At 46.5% G+C, this 26,053-nt stretch overlaps 1 protein-coding gene across 4 annotated transcripts in view; it reads left to right on the top strand.

Moving 5' to 3' along the window:
* The window catches only part of ERBB4 (erb-b2 receptor tyrosine kinase 4), a 600,803-nt gene that overhangs the window by 251,430 nt on the left and 323,320 nt on the right, over positions 1–26,053 (top strand). For all 4 annotated transcript variants that reach the window (XM_069860563.1, XM_069860561.1, XM_069860564.1 and 1 more), the window contains exon 2: positions 566–717. In XM_069860563.1, the coding sequence (XP_069716664.1) occupies positions 566–717 (152 nt within the window). The remainder of the gene's footprint in view (positions 1–565; positions 718–26,053) is intronic.

The raw sequence follows: 26,053 nt of genomic DNA, 5'->3' as shown, positions 1-26,053 counted from the left end.
GTTGTCCAACAGACCGTTCCAAGCATCAGCTGACAAGGGAGAATGTTGCATTAGCCTGGTCAGCGTGGATTCACGGATCTCACCAGCCTTACATCCTTTAGCCTGTGGCTGACACGTTTGTTCAGTGTCTGATTCTGTCAGTGGCAGGACTAGTAGGGACTTTGCTGAGACCTGGGTTTGGCCCTTCAGGTGCTGAGCTCAACTGGTCTTTCATGTGCTGAGTTCAACTAGTTTTGCATTTTTTTTTCTGCTTTTCTTTGTTTTTCAACCTTTCTGCATTTGGTTGTGAATACTAGCACTTTATGGCATTTGGGAAGATGTTTTGAAATTGCTGACGTGATCATAGGTGATCATTTGATGGGATGATCATCTGTACCTTCCTCTCTCTACTTCTGATGTTCCCGTAGCTTGTGCTGGGTTTGCTTTGCAGGACCCAATCCTGTGAATAGTGTGGGATTTTTGTTACCATCACAAGTTGTCCCCGTATCCAAATTCTATTTGCTGCTCTGCTCCCGTTCCCTTCTTCCACACTCATCCCGACCGTTTGTTCTGTGGTTTCTTGCAGTTTGTGCTGGCACCGAGAACAAGCTGAGCTCCCTCTCTGACCTGGAGCAGCAGTATCGAGCCCTGCGCAAGTACTATGAGAACTGCGAGGTAGTTATGGGCAACCTGGAAATCACCAGCATTGAGCACAACCGAGACCTGTCCTTCCTGCGGGTAAGCGAGCTTCTTTTCTTCGTTCCTCTGTCTTCTGATTTTAGGGAGCAGCTCTGGGTGCTGGGCTGGAGAGAAGCGGGTGTCTCTCCCACCAGCTCCACTGCAATATAAGAGGATAACAAAACGTTGCAGATGCACGGAGAACAAGAGCAATATCATTGCTGTGACAGATGCTCTGAGTATGTGTCAGCTGGATTTATCCACTCCTCGAGGGAAAAAGCCATGTTGCTACGTAGAAAGGGGACACCTTGCAGGTCTGTCTTGCTGTGTGTTCCAGCAGACAGGGAGAAGGAAAGGTGAGGTTTAAGAATCATGCAGATAAGCACTGGAGGCTTGGAGAAGCTGGTCCTGATAAAACGCTGTGTGTAGACTGGTTGATTGACAAAGCAAGGGAAGAACTCTGGGCAACACTTGTGGAGCACTTGGGAGAAAGGAAAAAAGGTGATTGCTGAATGAACGTAAAACTTCTTCACGTATGAGCTGGAGTTGTGAACCTAATTGAATCTCCAGCATCCAGGGGAAGTCTGTGATAGATGGAGGTTGACTGCCACCATGGAGCTTGGGTTGAATGCTTCTCCAGCTCTCCTTACTGCAAATTTTTAGTAGAAGTCATGCTTTTGGGTTTGTGAAGGAACATTTCAGTGTGGTTTGTGCATTCTCTGTTAGCACATTAGGAACCACGAGGAAAGAAAGGTGGATGCCATATTACAAGAATTTAAGCCCATTGTTATTTGGCATTTCCAAACTAGTTATGTTTGATGAAATATCCCAGTAAATGAGTGACCCAGTGTGGTCAGGTGGGCATCTGAGGGTGCTGCAGGCCTTGTGGTTGCAATGTGGAAGAAGCTGAGGTGTAAGGACGAGGAGCACGGTAGAAAAAGGCAGCCGGAGGCAATGTGGTTGTGGTCTGTGCTGGTCATACTCGGCAGTGGAAGTTAAGCTGTGGCACAGATAAGGGTTTACACTGCTTGGTTCATATGGTTTCACTCCTGTACACTTCTGCAAAATGCTGATGTCCCATTTCAAGATACGTGTTTGTATGGAACTGGTGTTATCAGGAGAAGAACGTTGTGGGAGTGGGAGGTTTAGATCCAGCAGCAGGAGTCAGCCTGGACAGGTTGTGTTACACTGTTGTTCAGTTCGCTGCATCTCAGGTGATCCTGGGGCTCCGTTTGAATTAGTGGAAATGTGAATTTTCCATTCTGGGTTCTAACAGTGGCAATGCAGATTTTCCAACAGCACGTTCAGCTTTGCGTCATGTTAGGTTTATTGGGGATTTCACAAGATTTCCACTCTCTACGTCAGCCTGTATTTACTCAACGCGTACACCAGGCTGCCAAAAGATCTGCAAGCAAAATTCAGCCACCAGGCACGTCTGCAGTGAAATTTGGGGGTGCTAATTGCACTGAGACTAACAGGTTGCCTGTTAATTTGAGCGACGAATGCCTAGGAAGTAAATGCTGTCTATACATTTCACAGTTGTGACAGGTGGGGAAAACACATATGCTCATGCTCTGAAACAGATACAGCCTTGGGGCAGCTGGACTAACGCTTCCCACCACGATGGGCAGGCGGTAGATGCCTCCTGTGAGGGCAGCGCCCCTGCTCTGCTTAGGGCGTTGGTGGAATTTTAGATGCCTCCTGACTGGGCCATCGTGTGTGGCTTGAATTCATCACAGAAAAAGCTTTGGCTTTTCTTCCTTCTTATGCTGCCTGCTGGTAGGAAGGGAAAGTGATGATTTGGAAATCAGGGAATGGCTCTTCCTTGTGGAGAGCTGCCACAAGCAGGGTGAAATATTAGGGGAGAGCGGCTAGTTAAATCACTAAATGAGAGGAAGAAAGAAGAGACCTGTGTTGTAAAAGGAAGCGGCTCGGTCACTTGTGCTTTTTGGTGACAGTTACTATCGCTTTCTTTATTAGCTTTATGATTTCTCCTGCCTGAGATTGTCCTCTCGCAGATGTCTTGGCAAAAAGCTGAACTTGAAACAAACCCCAGTGAACGGGGAGTCCTGTTAATATGATAAATTGCAGTCATTAAAATAGAAAATTAACCAGAGGGGAACACGGTCTTGGTGAGGCAAATAAATAAATAAATGTTGGCATATTTACACCGATAATTCGACATTCATTAGTCAGACAGTGTGACTTGTTTTATCGTTTCAAAAGTGGTTTTAACGGCCAAATGAAGGTGGCAGATGGGAAAAAACTGACAGCGAAGCTGTTTGTCTCTCTCAGATTTAAATATGGTGAGCTCGTCTTGCAAGATGATGTTCCTCCAGCCTGTTCCAGTTTTCTGTAGTCTCTGTTGTAGTAATCACCCTCTTTCTCCACTAAAGGGACTGCAGGTAGGCAGTTGACCTGGGTTATTTGTTCATCTGGCTGATGAATCATAGAACCATGGAATGGTTTAAGTTGGAAGAGACCTTAAAAGCCATCCAGCCCATGGGCAGGGACACCTCCCACTGGATCAGGGTGCTCAAAGCCTCATCCAACTTGGCTTTGTGTGCCCTCCTGCCTTCCTTCTAGTGCTCAGCTTAGCTGCGTAGCCTCTCATTCCGGGACAGAGGGAAGACCTAGCGAGCTGTGCACGCTGAGGCTTTTTATCGTGCAATAATAAATACCATAAATGAATTGAAGTGAAAAAAAGCCCATAATTTTATTTACCCTGCAGAGGAGCATTAAAAGATCAGCGTCTCATCTCTCATATTTATTTAGACATTTATTCCCTGAGTAGATTTGCTTTATGTTTACACATTAGCTCTTGGAATATCTGCTCATCAAGACTAAAAAGGGCTGCCGATCCCCTGAACAAAATCCTCCACCACTTAAACTTCCAGGCCCACAAGTGAGTACATGGCTTTGAGGTTATAAGGAGCTTCATTCATTAAGAAGGAATTCCAGATACTCATGTTCTTTTCCTTATCATTTCCATACATGTGCAGAACAGGAGCACTAATCTGCTGGTTTTACATTTTCTATTTTTGCTTCTGGTTGTGTTATAGTGTTGTTTTTTCTTGCCCTGGGTGGCCAAAACAATCATGGATTGGTTTGGGTTGGAAGGGACCTCAAAGCCCATCCAGTCCCACCCCTGCCATGGGCAGGGACACCTCCCACTGGATGAGGGGCTCCAAGCCCCATCCAACCTGGCCTTGAACCCCTCCAGGGATGGGGCAGACTCTACGTGGGGTCTCACAAGAGCAGAGAAGAGGGGCAGAATCCCTTCCCTCACCCTGCTGGTCATGCTCAGCCACGCTTTCTGAGTTACAAGTGCACATAAACTGAAAGACCCCCTTGCACCACCTCTCTTATCATCTTTTTCTTTCCCTGCCAGCGATTCCACACCAACAAGCCGCGCAGATCAGCTCTGCGGTGGAATTGGGCTTTGCCTGTAGCTGAGACGTACTTAAAGGCTCTTCAAGCTGATATTCCTCTGCTTGAGTTAAATGTTTAGCTTCTGCAAAACAAACATAGAAGAGAATTAATATAGAATTAATCCTCAAGCTGGGCTTGCCAAGCCATGACCAAATACATGCGTGTTAGCTATTGCCTTATTAAGATAGCAGTTATTTTTGGTGGGTTCGTGTGAAAGCTGGAGTGTAAATAACTACTTGTGTTGAGGAGGAGAGTCGTGTGCAGGGGAATTCCTTGTCATCTCTCTCGCAGCCACTGCCTGCATCCCTGTCAGCTGAGGGGGAGCATCCTTCACCTGCATCCCACGTGGAGACGAGAGGTAATGATTTGAAGTCCAGGATGATTAAGGAGTCTCTTTAAATTATCTTTTAGCATTTCCCTCTCGGCTCCCGTTGTATGGGAGGCGCCCACCTCTGGCCGCCCGGGAGGCCTCTCTGATTTATGTGCGTGGCAGCAATAGCAACTCTGGAACCGGAGAGAGATGAAAGAAGCCTGACTTAAATTATTCAGAGCAACTCAGACCCATGCACATGCTCGAGATCAGTAATATCCTTTTCAGTTGCCATCCCACTTTCATGGTTGCTGCAAAGCCGCCCTTCATTTTAGGAAGAGAAGAGCCTAATGTGGAGTGGCTCCAGTGATCCTTTTGACAGAGTGAGAGTCGGTCTGTCTGTCTGGTTCTGCTGAACCTCTACAGCCCTCTGGCAGCTTTTGGATTCTGTGGAGGAGTCTGCAAGTCCAGGTGGGCACGGGAGCCTCTTGTGATGGGGTGCCAGCCATGGCTGCAAGGGATGCTTGTCCTTCAACAATATTGCCACCCGCTTCCCAGCCCCGTTTCTTGGGAATTTTGAGATGCAAGAGGCCTTGGTGCCAAAAATATGGCTAGGATTTGAGGTTCCCCGGTCCTGGTGGAGTTCTTCCAGGTCTGGCAGAGATGATGTTGTAGATGAGCAGCACGTGGAGGATGTTAATGGTAGAAGAAAGTGTTTGGAGGAGCTGGTGAAGTCTATAATCATCCTGGCAATGGCACGGAGAGGTCTGGTGACTCTTTTGCTTTAACTGTTGAGCAGTCTGCGAAATGGAGGCTTTGGTCGTGTAGCATCAGGAATAACCAGGAAGCCCTTTTTCTTCCTCCTCTCTCACACAGATCTTGTTCCCTTCCTAACAACCTGCTCTGCGAGGCTGTATCTGAGGGCATGTGCTGACTCTAGCCATCCCCTTCATGATCATAGGGTCATGGAATCATAGAATGGTTTGTTTGGAAGGGACCTCAAAGCCCCTCCGTTTCCAACCCTCTGCCATGGGCAGGGACAGGTCCCACTGGATGAAGGTGCTCCTAGCCTCATCCAGCCTGGCCTTGCACACCTCCAGGAATGGGGCAGCCACGACTTCATGATCAATGTGTGATGCTGAAAGCTCTGGGAGTGTTTGCCAGAGAATTTCAAGGTGTAAGTAAACCTCCTGCCTGGCTCTGCCCTGTGTGGGTCCAGGGTCGCTCCTGGGCCAGTGCTGGCTCCTTGCTTGTCCTCTGGATGTGCACAGCCAGCCACGTGCCTGACACGTGCTTTCCAACTGGTTGTGGCACCCAGATCTAAAATGCATATCAGGAGTTGGATTCTTAACATGAACAAACCAACCACTGAGATTCATGGCTCTGTCTAGGCTTGTGGTTGGTGATTTTGTTTGCTTGTTTTAATTAAGTATTGACTTGTTAATTTATCTCTTTTCCTGTTGTTCAGCATCTCATCAGACTCTTCCTTCTGTTTGTCCGTAAAGGGTTCTGACGCTCTCAGCTCCTGCAAAATCCATGTGGCTAAACCAGAACCACGAAGCTGCTGTGCTGGGTGCTATAAAAACCCTGGCAGTGGAGGGGAGGACATTCTTGGAAATAACACTGTGCAAACCTTCTTAATTAGGTGTTGTTTCTCTTAGAAGCTGGTCTCCCCTCTAGGCCAGTGAAACCAATTATGTCCTCTCTTTCAACCACCGTATGCCACTAATGATCTTCCTCTTGTAAATGTAAACCTCTCCCCTACTGATGTGATTGGAAACGTGGCCTAATTGAAGCTGGACTAAAACAAACAGCAGGAGAAAGTTAAACTAACTAACATGAAAAAACTAGTTGCAAACAGTTGTAAATTATAAATGGGTTTATTAGGTTATAAAGTAAATAATTATTTCTTTTTCCAGACGTAGAAAGAAAGGTTATTTGGTGTCAATGGTGAGTGCAGTGGGTTTTCAAGACTCATCTAGACCCTAGCTAGGGGATGGCATGAACTCCACTCTTTCACACTGTTCACTGGCCAGTTTTGCTCTGCTGTTGTTGGGGCTTGTTTGTTCTCTTTGTCCACCAAATCTTTCTGTGGAGAGAGATGGAAGTCTGGAGGCACAGATGAGGTTTAGATACTCCGCTCTTGTGAGACCCCACCTGGAGTATTGTGTCCAGTTCTGGAATCCCCAACATAAGAAGAAGATGGAGCTGTTGGAACAAGCCCAGAGGAGGCCACGGAGATGATCCAAGAGAGGGAGCCCCTCTGCTATGAGGGCAGGCTGAGAGAGTTGGGGTTGTTCAGCCTGGGGAAGAGAATGCTGTGGGGAGACCTTAGAGCAGCTTCCAGTACAGAAAGAGTCCAGGAAAGCTGTGGAGGGGCTCTTGATCAGGAAGAGCAGGGAGAGGATGGGGTGGAACAGTTTAAAGCTGAAAGAGGGGAGATTGAGATGAGATCTTAAGGAGAAATGTTTTCCTGTGAGGGTGGGGAGGCCCTGAAACAGGTTGCCCAGAGCAGTGGTGGCTTCTCCATCCCTGGAGGGGTTCAAGGCCAGGTTGGATGGGGCTTGGAGCCCCTGATCCCATGGGAAGTGTCCCTGCCCATGGCAGGGGGTTGAAACAGGATGATCTTTAAGGTCCTTTCCACTCCAAACCATTCTATGAATCTATATAGATACACATGTAATTGTGTTGTAGGGAGCCTGTGCCAAGTGGGAGCATTTTGTGCTTTCCTTTAAGTGATGTTTTTCAGTTTTCCTGAGCATTTAGGCAGTGTGTTGCCAATTTTTCCTCCTGCTCTCCCTCCCTCCAATCCCATTTTACTGTGGAACAAAATGAAATTAAACAAACCGTCAGAGCACTGAATAATCTTGCATTGTATTACACTGACTCGGAATCCTGGATCAATGAGCTTGAATTGCTGCTAAAAGACATATGAAAGGGAAAGCAAAGTCATTTGCTGTAAGCTGTGTCAAGGGGTGGAGGAGCAGAGGGACCGATGGAGGCTTAGCCAACAGTTTTTGTGCTAAACTGGATCAATTTTAAAGGTTTCCTCTGTAGATGCCTGCCGGAGGGCTTTTATAGTTCAGAAATGTCAGCACAATTGTGCTGATTGCAGCGTTCAGCACCCACCCCAAGCCTGGTACCACCACCGGGACATCTAATTATGGCCCAGAGTGTATCATGCAGGCATCCATCCACCCAGGAGGGACAGAAGGAGACATTGGTCTTCCTGAACGTCCACCTCAATATTAGCGTGCACAGGGAGCATTCTCAGGGATGGGTCCTAGCCAGAGCTGCTCCCTTGTGTGGGGGGAAGGTGCCAGGGGGTGGTAGTAGATGAAGAGTCTTTCTGGGACTGAGGATGCATTTATCCAACCCAACACACACAGCCGGCAGGGTTAACGTCTCCGTTAACCGTGTACTGTCTCCAAGTATGAAATCAAGTACCACTGACTTCTCAGGTGAGATATTCCCAATGTCAAACATCGTTATGGAAAGGTGGAATCAAGGGGATTTGGTTAAAGCGACAAGGACGTAATTCAAAGCAGTATTTCTGTAGGTGGTAAAGCTCAACTTGTCTCGCCGACTTCTCATATTCGTGTTTGAAGTTAAGTAGGAGAGTAATAGCATCTACACGCTGTACTGAATAGCACAGTGTTTCTTTTCCCCCTTGGACGATGATTGGTCTGACCAGAGAGGAGGATTGAAGTGCTCTGAGGTACTGTCTGAGCGTAACAAACTTGAAAATGTCAAAAGGTGAAGCAGAAATATCACCTGATTTTGACAAACCTGCTCTGTTTTGTGGAGGAAAAATAGTAGTGATAACTTAATGTTGCTCGCTGGAGAGAGAGTTGTACCAGAAGTACATTTTGCAGGAGAGTTTATGCTCATGCTTTAAGAAAGCAAATCTTAACAAGCCCAAGATGGGTGCAAGAGACCCTCAAATCGAATGCTTTTTGACTTCAGCAGGATGGAAGGGATGTGGCCAAGTGGTCCAAGAGCTTAAATGTCGGCCCGAGCCTGACATCACCGCTCATTCTGCTTTCTGATGTTTTGGGATTGATTTGGATCTGAAGTGCCAACAAAGGAGCTGTAAAGCATTAGAAATTGCTTTTTAATTCTGGATAAACGTAGTGATTGTGGAAGTGCCTGTGAAAACTCTGACAGGGAAAACGCGCTGAAGCCCAAAACTTCCTTCAAGTATGTTGCTGCCTTCAAACAGGAAGGTCCGAGGTATGAAGCATCATTGCTTTAAATCCTTTTCATACCAGTGTTGCTGTTTTACACATAGAAGGAGCTCTCTTGTCTTGAACTTGGAAGGGGTCTTCTACAAACAGCCCTCCAGCTCCTTACTCATTGGCTTCACCTCCAGAAAGAGCCAAAGCGTGGGGGAGAGTGAAGGCGCGTGTCGTATTGCTGCTGTAAATCAGAAGCAACAACCCCGTGTAATGCATAGCTCAGGAATAATCATGACAGCTCATCCTTCAAAAGTACAGTGCAGAATGGAGGCCTGAGACTGGAAAATCCATGATGAATATCAGGAAATTAATGGCTGTCTGTAAAAGTGTGGAGTAACCTCTTTGGGAAGCAGAAGATATTACTAGATTCCTTTCAAACCCACTGAGTGCTCAACTGGAAGGCAATATATTTCTCTTGCTTTGGTATGGATGTGGAAAACCTGACCTAATGGGTATTATGGATTGCTGTCATTTTTGAAATACCATCCTTAATTTTTGTGGGGCCCGATGAATTTTTAGGTAAAAGGAAGGAGGAGGAAGATGTGCTCTGCAAATGGGTTACCCTCCCACTTATTGAGCTGGCAAACTCGATGCCGAACATCTCCACTGCTGTGGTAGTTGGTCTCTGCAGCCTGTTTGTGTGCACATGGTTGTCCTTCATGGCTTTCTTTCCAGAGAAAGGCAGCGAAGCTGATGAAGGCGCTAGAGAACAAGTCTTATGAGGAAAGACTGAGGGAGCTGGGGCGGTTTTGCCTGGAGAAGAGGAGGCTGAGGGGTGACCACATCATTGTCTATAGCTCCTGAAAGGAAGGTTGTAATGAGGTGGGTGCTGGGCTCTTCTCCCAAGTAACAGGCGGTAGGATGAGAGGGAGTGGCCTCCAGTTACACCAGGACACGTTCAGATTAGACATCAGGAAAAGTTTCTTCCCTGAAAGGGTTCTCCAGCCCTGGCAGAGGCTGCCCAGGGAGGAGGTGGAGTCCCCGTCTCTGGAGGGATTTAAAAGATGGTCAGATGAGGTGCTCAGGGTTCTGGTTTAGCAGTGGACAGGTGTGGTTGGACTCTGATCTCAAAGGTCTTTTCCAACCAAGGGATTCTACGATTCTGTGATTTGTCTGCTCTCCAACCTGAGTTATCTCAGGATGTTGGGAAAAAGCTCTTTTATTTAGAAGCACAGAATATGATTAAGGAAAAGGAAACTGCAAACCTGTCCCTTCCGTGTGTTTCTGTCCCTTTCATGTGATGTTCTTGTGAGCAGGCGCTACCTTGCTTAAAACAAGGAGACCTATTAAAGCAGCCGTAGGAGCAATCGCTACGGAGGGCACTGCAGAAAGGGATGGGGTGAATTTTGGTTCTCAGTTATAGTCAGAGATGTGCAAGCAGGGAGAAACAAGCAAGAAATATTTGCAAATACTTGATGCGGCGTTAACACTGGTGTAGAGAGCGGAGACAGCCACACAGCTTCAACCTAAAATATGTGGCTGGCATTTGTTATTGCCATCACAGTTATCTGAGTGGCTGGGTATTCTCCTTCCCTGCTTATTTATGCCCTTGGAATGCTGCTGTTTGTAATTGAGGCCAGGTGAGGTCCATCCATTTAGCATTTGGTGAGCTGCTCCCAGCCACGCTATCAATTAGCTCCGGTGCCCGGCATCAGCGTGGCCGGGGGTTGCGGCCGTGGTGCCTGGTAATGACGGCGGCTGCTGAACCGCGCTCCCTCGTCAGCTAATCATTTCAGCACCCAAGTAATCATTTGATCTCCGCAGAACAGCTGCTTTTAAACTACAGATTATCCACTACTTCATCTCCTCACTTAGCTGCAGCGCTGATTTGTTTCAGCTATAGATCAATTATAGCCCCGAAACAACACTCCGTTCACTCTTATCATGTGAAATGAAGATAAAACGGGTTCAGGCGCTAAGGATAGATCTCCCATTACAGACCCTTCATCCGTGCACATAAATACCCATCAATGGGGAGTGAGCGTTCATTCATTCCTAGGAGCCAGTTGTGCTCATTTCATTAGGATACAATGAATTCTTTTAGGAGAACAATTCACGTATAAGAACAAAACCGGGTTAAAAGGACATTTCTTTCTTAGGCTGCCTGTAAGTGCCCCAGTTGGGTGACACCAAAATCACTCAAACTGATCAACTGTACAGTCAAATATGTATGGTTAGAGCCTATCGGGAAGCATTGTGTGCAAGGAAATCCAGTCATTCATAGAGTCCCAGAATGGTTTGGGTCAAAGGGACCTCAAAGCAGATCCAGTCCCACCCCTGCCATGGGCAGGGACACCTCCCACTGGGTCAGGGGCTCCAAGCCCCATCCAACCTGGCCTTGGACCCCTCCAGGGATGGGGCAGCCACTACTGCTCTGGGCAACCTGGGTCAGGGCCTCACAGGAGAACATTTCTTCCTAAGATCTCATCTCAATCTCCCCTTTTTCAGCTTAAGCGTTTACATGTGATCTTTTCCTCAAAGTTATTATGGCCTTTTGATCAAAAATTTCTCCATTACTGGCCAAGGAAATAGAGAAATTTGTTTCTTTGCCATGAAAATCCCCTCACCTTGCGAATCGATCTGGCACGTGCTTCACCAACGCATGTCTGGACTGTGCTGATGCAACAGCCAATTCCCCAAATCAGGAAATAATGGCATCACTACAGGTGTTCCTAGTAGGCAAGCCAGCATTTCCTTGGGCAGGGTAAGTCCAGCACGTTTCAATCTATACCAGCATCAATATGTTTGCATCTTTTGCAGCAGCCCTGCCGTTGCCTTCTATTGGATCGATGCAGCGTGTGTCGAGGGACGTGCAACTAAGTGTAGGGCTAAAGAGAGCTGGCTGGAAGGGTTGATAAAACAAATTTTAGTAAAATGTTGAAGTCCTATTTTGCATTGGCTTTGTAATCCTGGCTTTTGAGCAAAATGTGTTGGTTTTATTAATAGTAGAGGGAGTAAGTATGCTTCTCCCCCAGTGGGTTGCACCACTGGAGGTATCATATGTTGGTTTCCATCAGAAAGTTCACCAGTTCTTCTCTTGCAAGCGTTCACCCTGTATGCTTGTGTCCTTGGATGTTCCTGAGATGGAGTGAAAAACTTCTTCAGCATTGATGAGAAGTGCTGGGTTTATGGCTCCTTTATCTCAATATTATGTTTTCAGCGCACAAGGTTGCACAGGTGCTTTAGTGTGTGCTCAGCTTCACGTGCTTTTGGTCACCTTCTGCTTTTCCACCTTCTGTTAGAAATGTGCCGCTTGGGAATACTGTACAAGGGAACCTAAAGATGAGGTACCAAGGCTGGCGTGTGTGATCTGTCTTCCACCAGCCCCAAGGACTGGATGGAGAGGGGATGGCTAGAAGCAGGAAAAATCCCTTGTCATGCAACTGTTTTGCGCCTGGTTTGACATTTCTTCATATTTCTTCTTGTTAGATTTCCATCACAGCAACATGAGAGATGTGATTTGAACACTGGAGATCCCACTGTGGCCCCATTGCCTGCGCGTTGTTGGGTACCAGGGAGGAGTAAAACTATCCTCGTGTATATTGATTTTCTGAAAAAGGGTTTTTCAGGTGGCATTTGGGGCAACCTCTGTTAGGAAGTTTTCTGTCTTGAGCGATGGGAGAGGGGAACATTATAAGGGTGGTTTCTTATGACCCTGTGTTGGGAGCAGCAGTATCTAAGAGACCTTACGGTCTCATTTGTCCTGGGGGTGGTGTCCTGAGCTCAACTATTCTGCTGATATGAATGTAGAAAGACCAAATGGAAGCCATTTCAGATAAGACAACCTGTACACACTTGCACAACCACGTCAAGGCCAGGAATTCTAAAAATCCCATTTATTTAAATGACTTTATGTAGAGTTACACAATCCCCAAGATTTCAGTTTGGAAAAGAAATCACTTTGATTGAATTTCTGCACCTCAGGTCTTCCCATAAAACATCACCGATCTCCAAATGTGCCTTCAGATTGTCTGACCTATCCTTGGTTTTTGGTCTTAGATGTTTGTTAAAGCCCTTGCTGAACTGCTGTACCTCAAGTGCTGGGTTTTAATTCTGACCTCTGATAGTAACTCGCACATCTTCTTATGCCTAATTAGGGCTGAAATTTGGTTAGGTGAAGCCACTGGCAGTTTTATGATGTCCGCTGCCTGTAACTATCCCTGCAACTGCGAGAAGTGCAAACCAGTGGCTCTTTAAGCACTTTTTGTGATTTTTTTCTCCCATGAAATGTTAATGCTGTTATCCATGCCGTGAATTCATAGTGGATGCAAATATTTATCAGCTGTGCTACAGGCAGCGCCCACTGGATGCTAATTTGCCAGGAGGATGAATCCTGTTGTGTCTGGTTAGTAGGGACTTCTCCGCAGCACGAGGACGCCTTCGCCTTGGGTTTCAGGAAGGCTCCCAGTGAAGGCTCCTCATTTCCCTAAAGAAATGTCTTCAGCTCCATCCTCCAGAGGCAGCTCCAAGTGCCCCCCTGGGGCTCTCTCAGAATAAAAAGGGTTCTGGTGTGATAGCACTTCAAACAGGCAATGATTTTTCTTAGCCCTGGCTTGACTGGTGGGTAATCGGCCATCATCTTGCTCGATGCAAGGCTTTGTTTTTATTTGTTTATTCTTTTAATTGAGCTAAATGCCTCTCCTGCTTTCCCTGCTGCCTCTGATCTCTGCTGGAGAGAGCAAATCTTAGCAGCCTGGAACATCACACGTTTCTCTGATGGCTTTCAGCTCCCATATGCTCTCCTTCAGTAACAGTTTTGACTGATCACTGTGACAGCAAAACACCTTTTTTTTATTTAAGCTACAGCTTTCCAGAAATACGTCTTTGGGCTTAATCAACATAACCTTCAGCAGTTCTTTGAAACCCAGGATCTAAAAGCCATGAATGTCAGAAACACTTTATGGCTTGTGGGAGTCTTTAGTGCTTCTGACAGATAAAAGTGGAGGAGGGAGGAGGAAGCCGTCAAAAAATACACCGAGCGCAGGCTGGAACGGGAGTTTTGCTGGTAGCTGACGGTTGGGCCCGTGCGTTGGGAAGGACGGGCTATGGAAAGAACAACTTAGGACTGAGGAACCGAAGGGTGATGCAGAGCTGAGCGTGACGTGGTAGCACCCTGATGGGTTTTAAACAGAAGATGCTCTGTGAGCCGTCCGTGCGTGCTGACCTTAAGCACCCCGTGCTGGCAGAAATAGCCCCCTGCTGAAAGGTCTTTTGGCCACGAGAGCTGCCACTTTATTATTAGACTAGGAGTGTTGTTATTTTTAAGAAGAGGAGAAAATGAGAATAAATTACAGTAAAATGTCAGCAACTGCTGAAAATAGAGGAGCAGCAGCAGTGCCTATCTGACATTTTCCCAGCCAGGCAAGCACGTGCAGCAGGAACGGCTCCAGTGTGTGAGTTCCATCGGCTTCAATTACCACTTTTGCCTGGTTTTAAGTATTTAAAGTTTAATGTTTAATTTTGAATGATGCTGGATAACAAGAATCAAAATATGAAAATTCAGATTAAGTGTCGATGGCAGCAAGTGTGTATCAATAATGTAAACGGGACGGGACTGAATGGTCATGGTATTCCAAGAAATCTTTTCCATTTCTCTCATGTTCCCTGTCTAGACAAGATTTATTAAACAATCCTCTGAAGGGATTGTCCTTCTCCACTCCCCTTTATTACTGGTGGGAGCCAATTTGATGCTCTCTCTGTTGTGCGAGGGGCCGGTTCCCCGTGCGATTGATGAGTGGGATGGGAAGCAATCAGATGTTTACAAGCCCAAGTTGCTTGGAACAATATTTCCAAGTTAAAGAAAGGGCTGTTTTTAAAATTTCAGATCCGTTACCTTTTATTTCTGCGTTTAGGTTTCTCTTTTTTCCTCTGCGGTGTTTCCTCGTTTTCCTGGCTTGCTTTGCAGGATGAGGAGAGAGTCAGTGGAAGATCCACGTGGTGCAGGCAATAGAGGAAACCATAGGAGGAGAAGCTGCTCGCTGTTGCGGACAGTGCTGCTTTTTTGCTTTATTGTTGTTTTTTCCTGAAGACTGATGGTGATTTTCTCTTGATGCGCTTCTCCTCAGAGCCTTTTCTTCTCTCCAGGCTGAACAAGCCCAACTCTCTCAGCCTGTCCTCATACGGGAGGTGCTCCAGCCCTCTGATCATCTTAGTAGCCTCCTCTGGACCCGTTCCAACAGCTCCATCTTCTTATGTTGAGGAATTCAGAACTGGATGCAGGACTCCAGATGAGGTCTCACAAGAGTGGTGTAGAGGGGCAGAGCAGTTACTAAATCTCTCCTTGGGTTGTACATGACAACAGCCAAGCACGGGCTTTTCTCCCAGGGATCCCAGCAAGCATGATACCTGGCTGTGCTTAACAGGCAGCTTTGTAGGGTCTGAAGGCCTTTTCAAAGGCAGAAACCCAGGTCTCCCCATCTTGCTCTGGCTTTCATCCAAGCTACCCATTCACCCGTAGCACATATTTTTTTTGTCTTACATTTAGAACTCTGCTCCTTCTCCTGTTCTGAGTGCAGAGATTTTCACCTTAGAAATATAGGAAGGCACATAATCATCCTTGCCTCTGAGGTTCCTAATTTAATTCCTCTTGTTTTCATTCAAGGGTTTTGACCTTTTTTTTTAAAAAGACTTCCTCAGGAGACCTCTAAAACTAATCCCCTGGAGCAGTGGCAAATTTAAATCAGATGAGTGCTTTGGTTTGGCACCTCTGAGGACCAGGGCTGCAGGCTGAGGCACTTACAGTGCACAGCAGCAGGTATTGTGGTGACCAGGGAAATCCCACTCCCAATTAAAGCTAAATGAATTATTCCATTTAGCTTTAAAACTAAACTCTTTATGCACATGCCAGAGCCTCAGCGGGTATTGGATGAAAATCATCACTGAGTCCAAACCATGGTGATACCAAGCCCTGTAGCTTTGGTCAAAATCACACTGGAGAGATGAGCGTGAGCACATCTCACAGCTTTCTGGCATCTCTCTCGTGTGATTTAATCTTGTTAAGCTGGAGCAGAACTTGGGGTGTGGGTGCTCTTTTGATGGCACTAGAAGGATGTTCTTAAGAATTTCCATGGTTCTATGAATCCTTAAGGTTGGAAAGCCCTCTAAGCTCATCCAGTCCAACCATCATCCCAACCCCAGTGTGCCTGCTAAACAGTTTCCCAAAGTGCAATATTTACATGTTGTTTGAACCTCTTCAGGGATGGAGATTCCACCACTGCCCTGGGCACCCGCTCAAGTGTTTCACCACTATTTGTCGTGCCGTACGTGATAAAGCTTTTGCAATAAGGGAAAAAAGGTAATGGATGATATTTTATAATGAGAGACCTAATAGTGTCAGCAATCACCCTGATGAGCGAGGATGGGAAAGGAGGATTTTGGACCATAAGAAGTAAGCTCCTCTAATAGCTGATGCTGTGCAAACATTTGACATGTCAGCTTGCTGACTGGACTGGGAAAGAATTTTAAGTCATTCTATTTGATGCAAGTGAGAAATCTTCTCTTTTTAGAATAGTAAAATGGTTTGGGTTGGAAGGGACCTTAAAGCCCATCCAGTCCCACCCCTGCCATGGGCAGGGACACCTCCCACTGGATCAGGGGCTCCAAGCCCCATCCAGCCTGGCCTTGAACCCCTCCAGGGATGGGGCAGCCACCCCTGCTCTGGGCAACCTGGGCCAGGGCCTCCCCACCCTCTCAGGAAAACATTTCTGCCTAAAATCTGATCTCCGTCTCCCCTCTTTCAGTTTCAAACCATTTTCCCTGGTCCCATCCCTGCCCGCCCTGATCAAAAGCCCCTCCTCAGCTTTTCTGTAGGCAATGAAAATAAAAATAACAGAAAATACTGCCTTGAACAATTGAATTTCTTTTATTCAGCTCAAAATTCATTATTTGTTTTAAATAATGTGTTCTGGTAAACTAAAAGGCGTTGAGCACCTTGATTTTTCAAGTGTATTTATCCTTCCTCTTCCCAGCTGGAGGTGTTTGCCACATTCCAGATTAATATTCAATTTACTTAGGTCAACCAAAAATGGATCTTTGTTTTCCCCCTGCTAGTATGTTTGTTCTTTTGAAAACTTTCTCCAACTTAATAAGAATAGATTTTTTTTCATGGCATTTTGTCAAATCTGCCTTCTGTTGGCTGGGTTGAAGTTTGATGGAAACAAGTTATTCATAAAAACACAGATGAGGAGTTGTTGTACTGAAAAGAGCTCTTGCCTCCGTAAGAAACTGGATAAATGAAACGAAACAAAGATCATAGATGTTGTAATAAAATTAGCAAATGTGTGTTATCATTGACCTTAGTTGCAGTCATTGTAGCTGGTGCTGTTGCATTGTTTAATTATGTACAATTAGGCCAGGAATGGCCAAGTCCCTGCTGCAGCCTTTCCTCTTCGATTTACAGTTGGTTATGGTGCAGTATTTTTCTCATTACTGTTGTGGAGGCTCTACTTGAGCTGGATCCAGTCTCCCACACTGACTAGTTTTCTGCATAGAAGAATAATTTATTTGAATACAAATAGTTCTTCTTTGCCATTTTTAACTGCAGCCCGGAGCAGGCATAGAAGGGGTGGTGGAATTTAGAGTGCGTTAAAGCATTTTCCGTTAAGTGTCATCTATGAAACCGGCTCTGGGCATGTAAAGCAGGAAGAAGATAAACGTAGTTTGGGTGAATCTTGAAAATAGTCTTCTTGTGGCCCACAGCTGGCCAGTACCGTGAAGCTCTGGGGAGTTGTGCAAGAGATGTCGGTGATGTTAATTAGGATTTTCTTATGTGTATGCATATATGTTTATTTATTTAAGCCTGACAATATTCCAGAAGGGTTTGGCCAATGCCTTTGGCCCCATGGTGTGCGTGTTGGGGTTGTCCTGGGCAGGGATAAGAGCTGGACTCAATGTTCCTTGTGAGTTCCTTCCAGCTCTGGACGTTCTAGGATACGTATGTATATCCACATTGAGAATCCGACTCCAGAAAACCTGGGAAGTGCAAGATTTTGGGTCTGCTTCCAGCAGGTTTTATGATTTTTGGCAGGGAGCTAAGAAAGAGCCGGGAGCTGCAAAGCGCAGCAGAGAGGGGCTGCGCTGCTCCAGGAGCCTGCGGGCAGAAAGGCGTGTGGTGCATCCAGCCCCTGCAAGGTGGAGCTTGATGCTGCTGCGTTTCCCAGGCAGGGAAGGTGGCAGAAAGCATGGCAGGTGGGAGAACTCAACGTTTATTTCCAACCTTAAATTCCCCAAATGCTAAAGTAGAATCCAGTCCTTGCAAAGACTGCTGTACTGATCTGGTGGACCCAAGGATTTTGTCTTATTAAGCATTTCGAAGCATTTGGGGGTTTCTTCTTATTGATCATCCAAGCTCAACCCGCTCAATAATATGATAAATAATTTATTTGCTGACGCTTTTCCCAGCCTGCTCTGTATGCACCTCACATAAGTACGATGGGAGAGCTGAACGTGTGAGGTTAGCTTTGCAGGCAGGGAGGGTAGTGAGAAACAAACACAAAGTTCAGCTGAAGCGTTTCCTGCAAGCTCGAGTGCCGAGGAGAGGAGTCTGGATCTGCTGCGGAGCCTGGAGAAGGTGTTGGGTGTCTACTACTAAATCGTATCCCTAAACACTTCATGTTCTAAACCCCTCCAGGGCTGGGCACTCCACCAGCTCCCTGGGCAGCCTCTGCCAGTGCCCAAGAACTATTTCAGTGAAGAAGTTTTTCCTCGTGTCCAATCTGAACCTGCCCTGGCACGGCTTGAGGCCATAACCACTTGAAGTCTTTCTTTGCCCGTTTATAGATACAAACTCGGTGGAGTTTAACTTCATGCTATATTCAAGGAGGTTGGTACAATGGTCTCACTTCTGTCAGGGACCAGTTTGAGAACTCTGGGTTCACGCCTGGTTTGACACAGACTGACTCACAGTCCTGTGAGGCAACTAAAGGTGCTCCCACATCAAGCAATCAGAAACGTGAAAAAAAGGAGCTTTTCTTGATTGGGCAAGGAACAAAATTATGGTGCGTTTGAATGTTTCAATTAGCACGGGAAAGGGGAAGGGAAGAGGAAAGATGGAGAGGGAAAAGAGAGAAAGAAAAGAAGTAGAAAAGATATCACCACCCCAGAGTTCTAGCAACAACATCTTCTTTGCTAGCAATGGAGTCTTCTGCATCCTGGGTCCAGGAGGCAATGGAAGGAAGATGGAGCAGAGGGAGAGGCAGTAGCCAAATTGGACAGCTTTTCTCTTTCCCAGTTCTCAAGGGACCGGCAGTTAGGTGGGAAGTGATTATCCTTTTCATTTAGGCCTTCTTGGACATTCTGGAAAAGGGTCTGATGATTGACAGACCCAGTAAAACTTATCCTTTTGTCCCATGCCAGATATTTAATCAGCAGATGGGTTGCTTCAGGGTGGGAATCAGGGCTGGAGACAGGATGATGGTCCACACTCCCTACCAGCAGCTCCCCTTCCTCCCTTTTCACGTGTGGGAGCTGCAGATAAGACAATACCCCACCTCTAGTAGAACTTGTTCCTTATCAGCAACTCCCCTTAGACACCTTCCATTCACTTATCAGTCTGGGCGTCTGGGTTGGAGACCCAACAAGCTCCCATCTTAAGTTATTTGAGGCAAACCTGCTTATCAATTCCTTACAATCTCTGTGGACCAGGAGGTGTCTCTGCCTCAGCTCCTTTATACACCTTGCTCCTAAAACATGGTGTGAGATGGAGTAAGAGCACACCGACAGCTGCGTTGATGCTCCCTGGCTGGTGCGATACCTGTGGATGTTCTGGAGCTGTCTCAGCAAACACTGGCAGCGCGCAAGTTCATTCAAAACTATTTCCATCAGTGGAGGAGTACATTATTTATGATTCCATTTTCCTCTCTGTTTGAAGAGCATTTATCAAATCAATCAGAGAATTCATTAGGTAATTATTGTTTTTTCATTATTTGCCTAAGCCTCAGTGTATTTACCCCATACAAACAGAGTAAATGGGATCATTTTCCCCCCTGCAGTGCAGAGGAGGAGCCCAGCAGTGGCTTCGTAGTGTGACAGCGAGCAGTGAAGTTGTGATACATTAGACATAAGGAAGAAATTCTTCACAAGGAGGGTGGGGAGGCCCTGACCCAGGTTGCCCAGAGCAGGGGTGGCTGCCCCATCCCTGGAGGGGTTCAAGGCCAGGCTGGATGGGGCTTGGAGCCCCTGATCCAGTGGGAGGTGTCCCTGCCCATGGCAGGGGTGGGACTGGATGGGCTTTAAGGTCCCTTCTGATCCAAACCATTCCATGATTCTATAATTAGTGCAATAATTGTATAATTTTATTCCCCTTCTCATCAAAGTTGCTGTGCACAGCACATGTATTAAGTGTGACTACTGTGCGGTTTCCCAAGGCAGCTGCTGAAGAGGAGATGAGAAGACCTCAATAGGCTGTTCCAGTTAAACATCTCCTTTGCAAAATACATACAAGCTGTCTTGTGAATAAGAATGAGATTTGCTGAAATCATTAATTAGTGTGACTTTTTAAAAGCAAACTGTAAATGGAGTAATTCACCACATACAGCATCTTAATTTTCTTCCATGCATAATAGTTTTCGTTTTTTATTATTTACTCCCACTTGCTGTTAAAAGCCTTGCCTAAGTTCAGAACTACTCCTTTGGAGCCTCTCTCCTGGGTTTTTAGCTAATCTCTTTTGCTTCCCTGTCATCTATCGTCCTGCTCTTGGGTTTTGGATAGAGGCAGTATTATAATTCATAGAATCACAAAATGATTTGGGATGGAAGGGACCTCAAAGCCCTTCCAGTCCCACTCCGGCCATGGGCAGGGACACCTCCCACTGGATCAGGGGCTCCAAGCCCCATCCAGCCTGGCCTCGGACCCCTCCAGTGATGGGGCAGCCACCACTGTTGTAGCATCTCTGCTTGAAATCCTGTCAGTGATCTGGAGCCCTGGAATCCCAAAACAGGGCACAGAAAAGCTCTGGAGTCCTTTGTGTTTGCCCAGTGGCTTGTGTGTGTTTCTTTTCCTTACATGGTTCCATTTGGAAACTTAAAATGCAACTCATAGGCAGATTAAAGTGGTAGATGGAAGGGGTTAAACTGAACTTCAAAAAGAAAACTTTTGCGAGGTTGTTTCAGGACGAGGTTTGGAAAAAGAAAGTTGGGTGGTTCGGTCTGGTAGCTTTTCCTTAAAGCTTGGAGCAATTTGCTTAAACGTTGATTTTAACATTTATTTTCCTACTGTGTTTTTTTTTTTTTTGCAGTGGCTTCATTTCCATTCCTTGTCTGGTTTGCCTGTTAATTTTGCACCCTCTCACAAGCCTAATTCTTCTCTGTTTCAAATGAATATCATATAAATTAATTGCCATATGATTACCATGTAATTACATTGTGACTCATGACAGTTTAGACAAAGTATCATAGCTGCATTTTAAGGAATGATAAATGTTTGACTAATGTGTCAGAAAAATGTAAATATATTGTGATTATTGTGGCGCTTTTAAAGGCATTAATTCTCTCCCTGATTTCTGTAAGCTGTCAATCACACTGTTGCAAAGTGCAGTCAATCCCAGCACCTAAATTTATCCCTGTGGAGGCAACATTTAGCGTTTGGGAAGGTTTTTGCACCAAGGGAGAAGGAGAAGGTAGGTGGTCTGAGTTGCACCGTAGGATCCCCTCACTACAGAAAAAGAATTTGAGGGGCTGGAGCATATCTGGAGAAGGGAACAGAGCTGGGGGAGAGGCTGGAGAACAAGTCTTGTGAAGCTGAGGGAGATGGGGTTGTTCACCCTGGAGAAAAGAAGGCTGAGTGGAGACCTCATCGCTCTCTGTAGCTCCTTGAATGGAGGTTGTAGTGAGGTGGGAATTGATTTCTTGTCCCAAGGAACAAGTAATAGGGTGAGAGCCAATGGCCTCATGGTGCACCAGAGCAGGTTCAGATTGAACATCAGGAAGCATTTCTTCACTGAAAGGGGCCTCGGACACTGGGGGGAGGGTCCGCAGGGAGGTGGTGGAGCCCCCATTCCTGGAGGGGTTTAAAAGCCAGGCAGACGAGGTGCTCAGGGAGCTGGTTTAGCAGTGGACAGGTATGGTTGGACTTAATCTCAAAATGTCTTTCCCAACCAAGCAATTCTATAATTCTATGATTATGCATGGCACTCAAGACCTCTACCTTCCAATCAAGCTGCTTATTAAACGAGTTGATCCGGTTAAACACTTGTAGCTGCCTTTTTCTGTACTTCATAGCAGGCACGCAGTTTCATTCCATCTCAGTGTCAGGACTCTCAGTTAGTTTGTGTCTGTCTTGGGGTTCTCCTACTCTGCCTTTGGTGCTTGCTGGGGCATCTCTGCTACATGCGACCTTGATGGTGGCGACGGGATGGAATGTGCCATCAGTATTAGTGCTTACAGCCATTCTGTCTGTGTCTTTCCCCATCCTTCACTCTCTTCTCTTCCCCAGAGGTGCAAAAAATTATAGATAAATAGTGTTTAAGCATGCACCTTGGTCCGTGGCGGGGCACTGATTGGACACAAAGCCCAGCATTTCTCCTGCAGGAAGCCCTGTGGGCTGGGATGGGGCTGGTACCTGGCTGCTGTGGGTTTGGGGATGGAAAGGGATGCAGTGATCTACAGGGATTCCTGCTGCCTGGCCGTGGAGGAAAGGGAGTGCTAGGAACGTTCCAGCTGCCGGCGCTCACAAAGGCTTGGGTGAAACATGGCTTTGGCTGTCCAGTGCTGGTGGTCCCGTCTGACACCCGGTAGCGGGAAAGGGACCTGTTCTACTAAACATCGTTAAGTGAGAATCGTCGGTTGTAATTTAAGAGTGTTTCTCATTGTATTAATAGAATCACAGAATGGTTTGGGTTGGCAGGGACATGAAAACCCATCCAGTCCCACCCCTGCCATGGGCAGGGACACCTCCCACTGGATCAGGGGCTCCAAGCCCCATCCAACCTGGCCTTGAACCCCTCCACGATGGGGCAGCCACCACTGCTCTGGGCAACCTGGGCCAGGGCCTCCCCACCCTTATTGTTAAGAATTTCCTTCTAATGACTAATCTAATTGTTCCCCCTTCCAACTGAAAGCCATTCCCCCTTGTCCTATCACTCCATGCCATTATTAACTAGGTTTCTGCGTCTCATGGTCAATGTAGACAGTTACAAAGCTTTTTAACTGCTGTCGTGAGGTGTCAGACAGGCTCCTATGGATTTCAAAAACATGTTTAGCATCAGGTTGCTTAAAATAGCATCTTTGCTTCCCATTGCTCTGAGCTCTGTAAAGGTATTAGGAAACATAACAGCCATGCCAAGGAAGTCACTGAAAGCCAGATAATGGATGTTTGGTTTCAGTTATGAATAACTTCACTGCTGATCTTGTCTTATCGCTTAGAGTGAAGTGTCCTCAGCAAGACAGCAAGATTACTAAAGAGCACTTTGCTGTTTTTCAGCTTTCTTCTGCACTTGGATGTCACCACTGTGCAATAAAGTCAGGATAAAGCATAGTTATCTGGACCTACAGTGGTGCTGAGGGCTTCTTGTCTTCACACGTTGCCAGCGCAGTGTCACAGGGATTCAGGCTGGTACAACCATGTCCTGGGGTATGTTCAGCACAGCATCGCCAGCTGGGAGAGGAAGGGGATTGTCCTGCTCTGCTCTGCTGGTGCAGCCCCACCTTGAGCACTGGAGGCAGTTCTGGGCACCACAGGATAAAGAGGATCTCAAGCTGCTGGAGAGCATCCAGAGAAGGGATGCTTGCCCAGAATTTAGAAGGTCTTCCCAAACAATTTCAGTGTGAGACAGATCTGATTATAGGTTCCCCCCCTTGATGCTTTGCCCTAGGGATTTATTTTTGTCAGGTTTAGCAGGCTGATTGCTGTTGCTTTTACAACCAAATTAAGCAGCCAGCAGTTGCAGGGATTCACTGAACCCAGCCAATGGGACAATGCCCTCTACTCATTTAAGGTCCTGGTGCAAGCCTGGTAGCACTTTATAGCAAATAATCACGCAAATCCATTAAGAAAAGGTAAACCATAAAGGCTGTGGAGAAGGGGAAGGGCAAGGGAGGTATTTATAGTGAATATTCAAGCTGGAAATGATCAGTGCCATGATTGAGAATCCCTGTCCTTGATGATGAGTGACAGTGGAGTTATTCATCCACCTCTGATGGGCTTTAAAAGGTAGGGACCGCAGCAACCCAGGCTGCAGGGAGCTGGCAAGGCTCTAGGCATTTCTGACCCACCTATTTAGAGCCTTCCAGCTGGAAACCAGTTTCCCAAAGCCCCGTAAACCTACCTCTAGAGAACGTGCTTGCAATCTGTTAGTAAAAAAGAAGTCAGGTCACCCTGATTCTAGGAGGTGCAAACTTCAAAAGCCTACACAGAGCTCATTTAAATATTAACAGTTTTGAACATGGGCAGATTCTTTCCCCTTCCTGGCTCTCATTTTATTAGCTGAGAAAAGTGGGGAAGAAAATGAATTGAAAGACTTGGTTAATGCAATGTGTGACATTAGAAATTGCCTTAATAATGAAATGCGTGATTAGACCAATTAGAGAGGTAGGATGGAAACGCTGCGTGTGTAGGCAGGTCACGCTCAGCATACACAGCCCTTAAGAACAGAGCTGATACCCGTCAGGGAGCCAAGACAAGAACCTTGTGTTTTCTTGTCTCCAACACTCTGGTTTGATGGCCTTTGCTGTGGCAAAAGCGAGGTAACCTTTGTCCTCTGACTCTATAATTTGTGCTAGGATTGCTGATGCTCTTCTCTCCTGCACTGTTCTCACTGTAAATCTTGCATTGCAACCATTTTGTGCCCCTTGGATTTCACCTTCATGGTTCTCCGGAGCTCTGGCAACGTAGCCCTCAAACTCCCTTTAATGGGAAATGCAGGGACGGGGTGAGGGGGAACGGCTTGAAGCTGCAAGAGGGGAGATTGAGATGAGATCTTAGGCAGAAATGTTTTGCTGTGAGGGTGGGGAGGCCCTGGCCCAGGTTGCCCAGAGCAGGGGTGGCTGCCCCATCCCTGGAGGTGTTCAAGGCCAGGCTGGATGGGGCTTGGAGCCCCTGATCCAGTGGGAGGTGTCCCTGCCCATGGCAGGGGTGGGACTGGATGGGCTTTGTGGTCCCTTCGGAGCCATTCTATGATTCAAGTGAAGTCCAAGGGGCAGATCCTTGGCTGGTGTGGGTGAGCACAGGTCCCCTGGTGTTTCCAAAAGTGTGTGGACTTGCCATGCCTGATCATCAGTTAGTCCTGCTCCTCACAGTTTCGTGAAAGATGATAATTTACATCATCTCTGCTGCACAAGAGATAATGGGCAATACCTCTCCTTGCAATCCAGTGATGCATTACCCTTCCTCGACCACCGTTCCCACGTTGAAATCCTTATACTCACAGATATTTTCAAGATGTATGGTAACGCATGCTTTCTGGCATTAGTGCCAAGTGTCTTAAAGAGATTTCATTTAGATAAATTATCAACCAGATATGAATAAGTAAGGAGCAATAAATCACAGAAAATCAGCTCTTTGCGCCAAACGGGGTTTCAGATCTATGGTACAGTCCAAAAGGAAAAATGTGATTTGTTTTTTTAATTGAATGAGAAGGTGGTGCTAGTAAAGACATACCCCAGACCATGTGTTTAATTACAGTTTTGTGAGCTAAGTTCTTCATAGAGTCATAGAATGGTTTGGGTTGGAAGGGACCTCAAAGCCCATCCCGTTCCAACCCCCTCCATGGGCAGGGACACCTCCCACTGGATCAGGGGCTCCAAGCCCCATCCAATCTGGACCTTAACACCTTTTAAGTTTATTTTTTATCTATAACTTTGAGAAAAGACATTGCTGTTTCAGGGAGTAGACTGGAAAGGAGCATTTTCTGTAACTTTTCAGTCTTTGCTACTAAATTTGGTGTATAACTTCTGGAAGGTTTAGGCAACATCCCATGGTTCAAGCCATGGATACATGATCACAGCCACGTGGCCCTGAGGTCCAGCAATCGTTTGCATGGGTCGCAGTGCTCACAGAATATTTATCATAGAATCACAGAATGATTTGGGTTGAGTGAGACCTCGAAACCCATCCAGTTCCACACCTCCTCGTGGATCAGGCTGCTCAAGGTCCCATCTAGCCTGGCCTTGAACACCTCCAGGGATAAGGTGCTTGGAAAGCACATGCGTGTGAATTCCTGCTGCAGAGCAGCTTACCTGTCCCATCCTGTAGGTTCCCCCATCTCGGCAAACTTTTTAGACTTGATGATCTCAAAGGTCTTTTCCACCCTAGGGATTCTATGATTCTATCAATCTCCTGCAGTCATCATTTACTAGATACTTGAGAAACTCTGATGTCCACCTCCGAGAGCTTTATGCTTCTCATCCTGCTGCAGTGAATGTGTTTGGTTTCACCAGTCAGTGTGGATCCTCCCCAGCAAAGGCCTTCTCCATCTCTCCTTGA

The sequence above is a fragment of the Phaenicophaeus curvirostris genome, chromosome 7 (assembly GCF_032191515.1).
Source record: "Phaenicophaeus curvirostris isolate KB17595 chromosome 7, BPBGC_Pcur_1.0, whole genome shotgun sequence".
NCBI lineage: Eukaryota > Metazoa > Chordata > Aves > Cuculiformes > Cuculidae > Phaenicophaeus > Phaenicophaeus curvirostris.
This window is presented reverse-complemented; position numbering and strand designations above follow the sequence as displayed.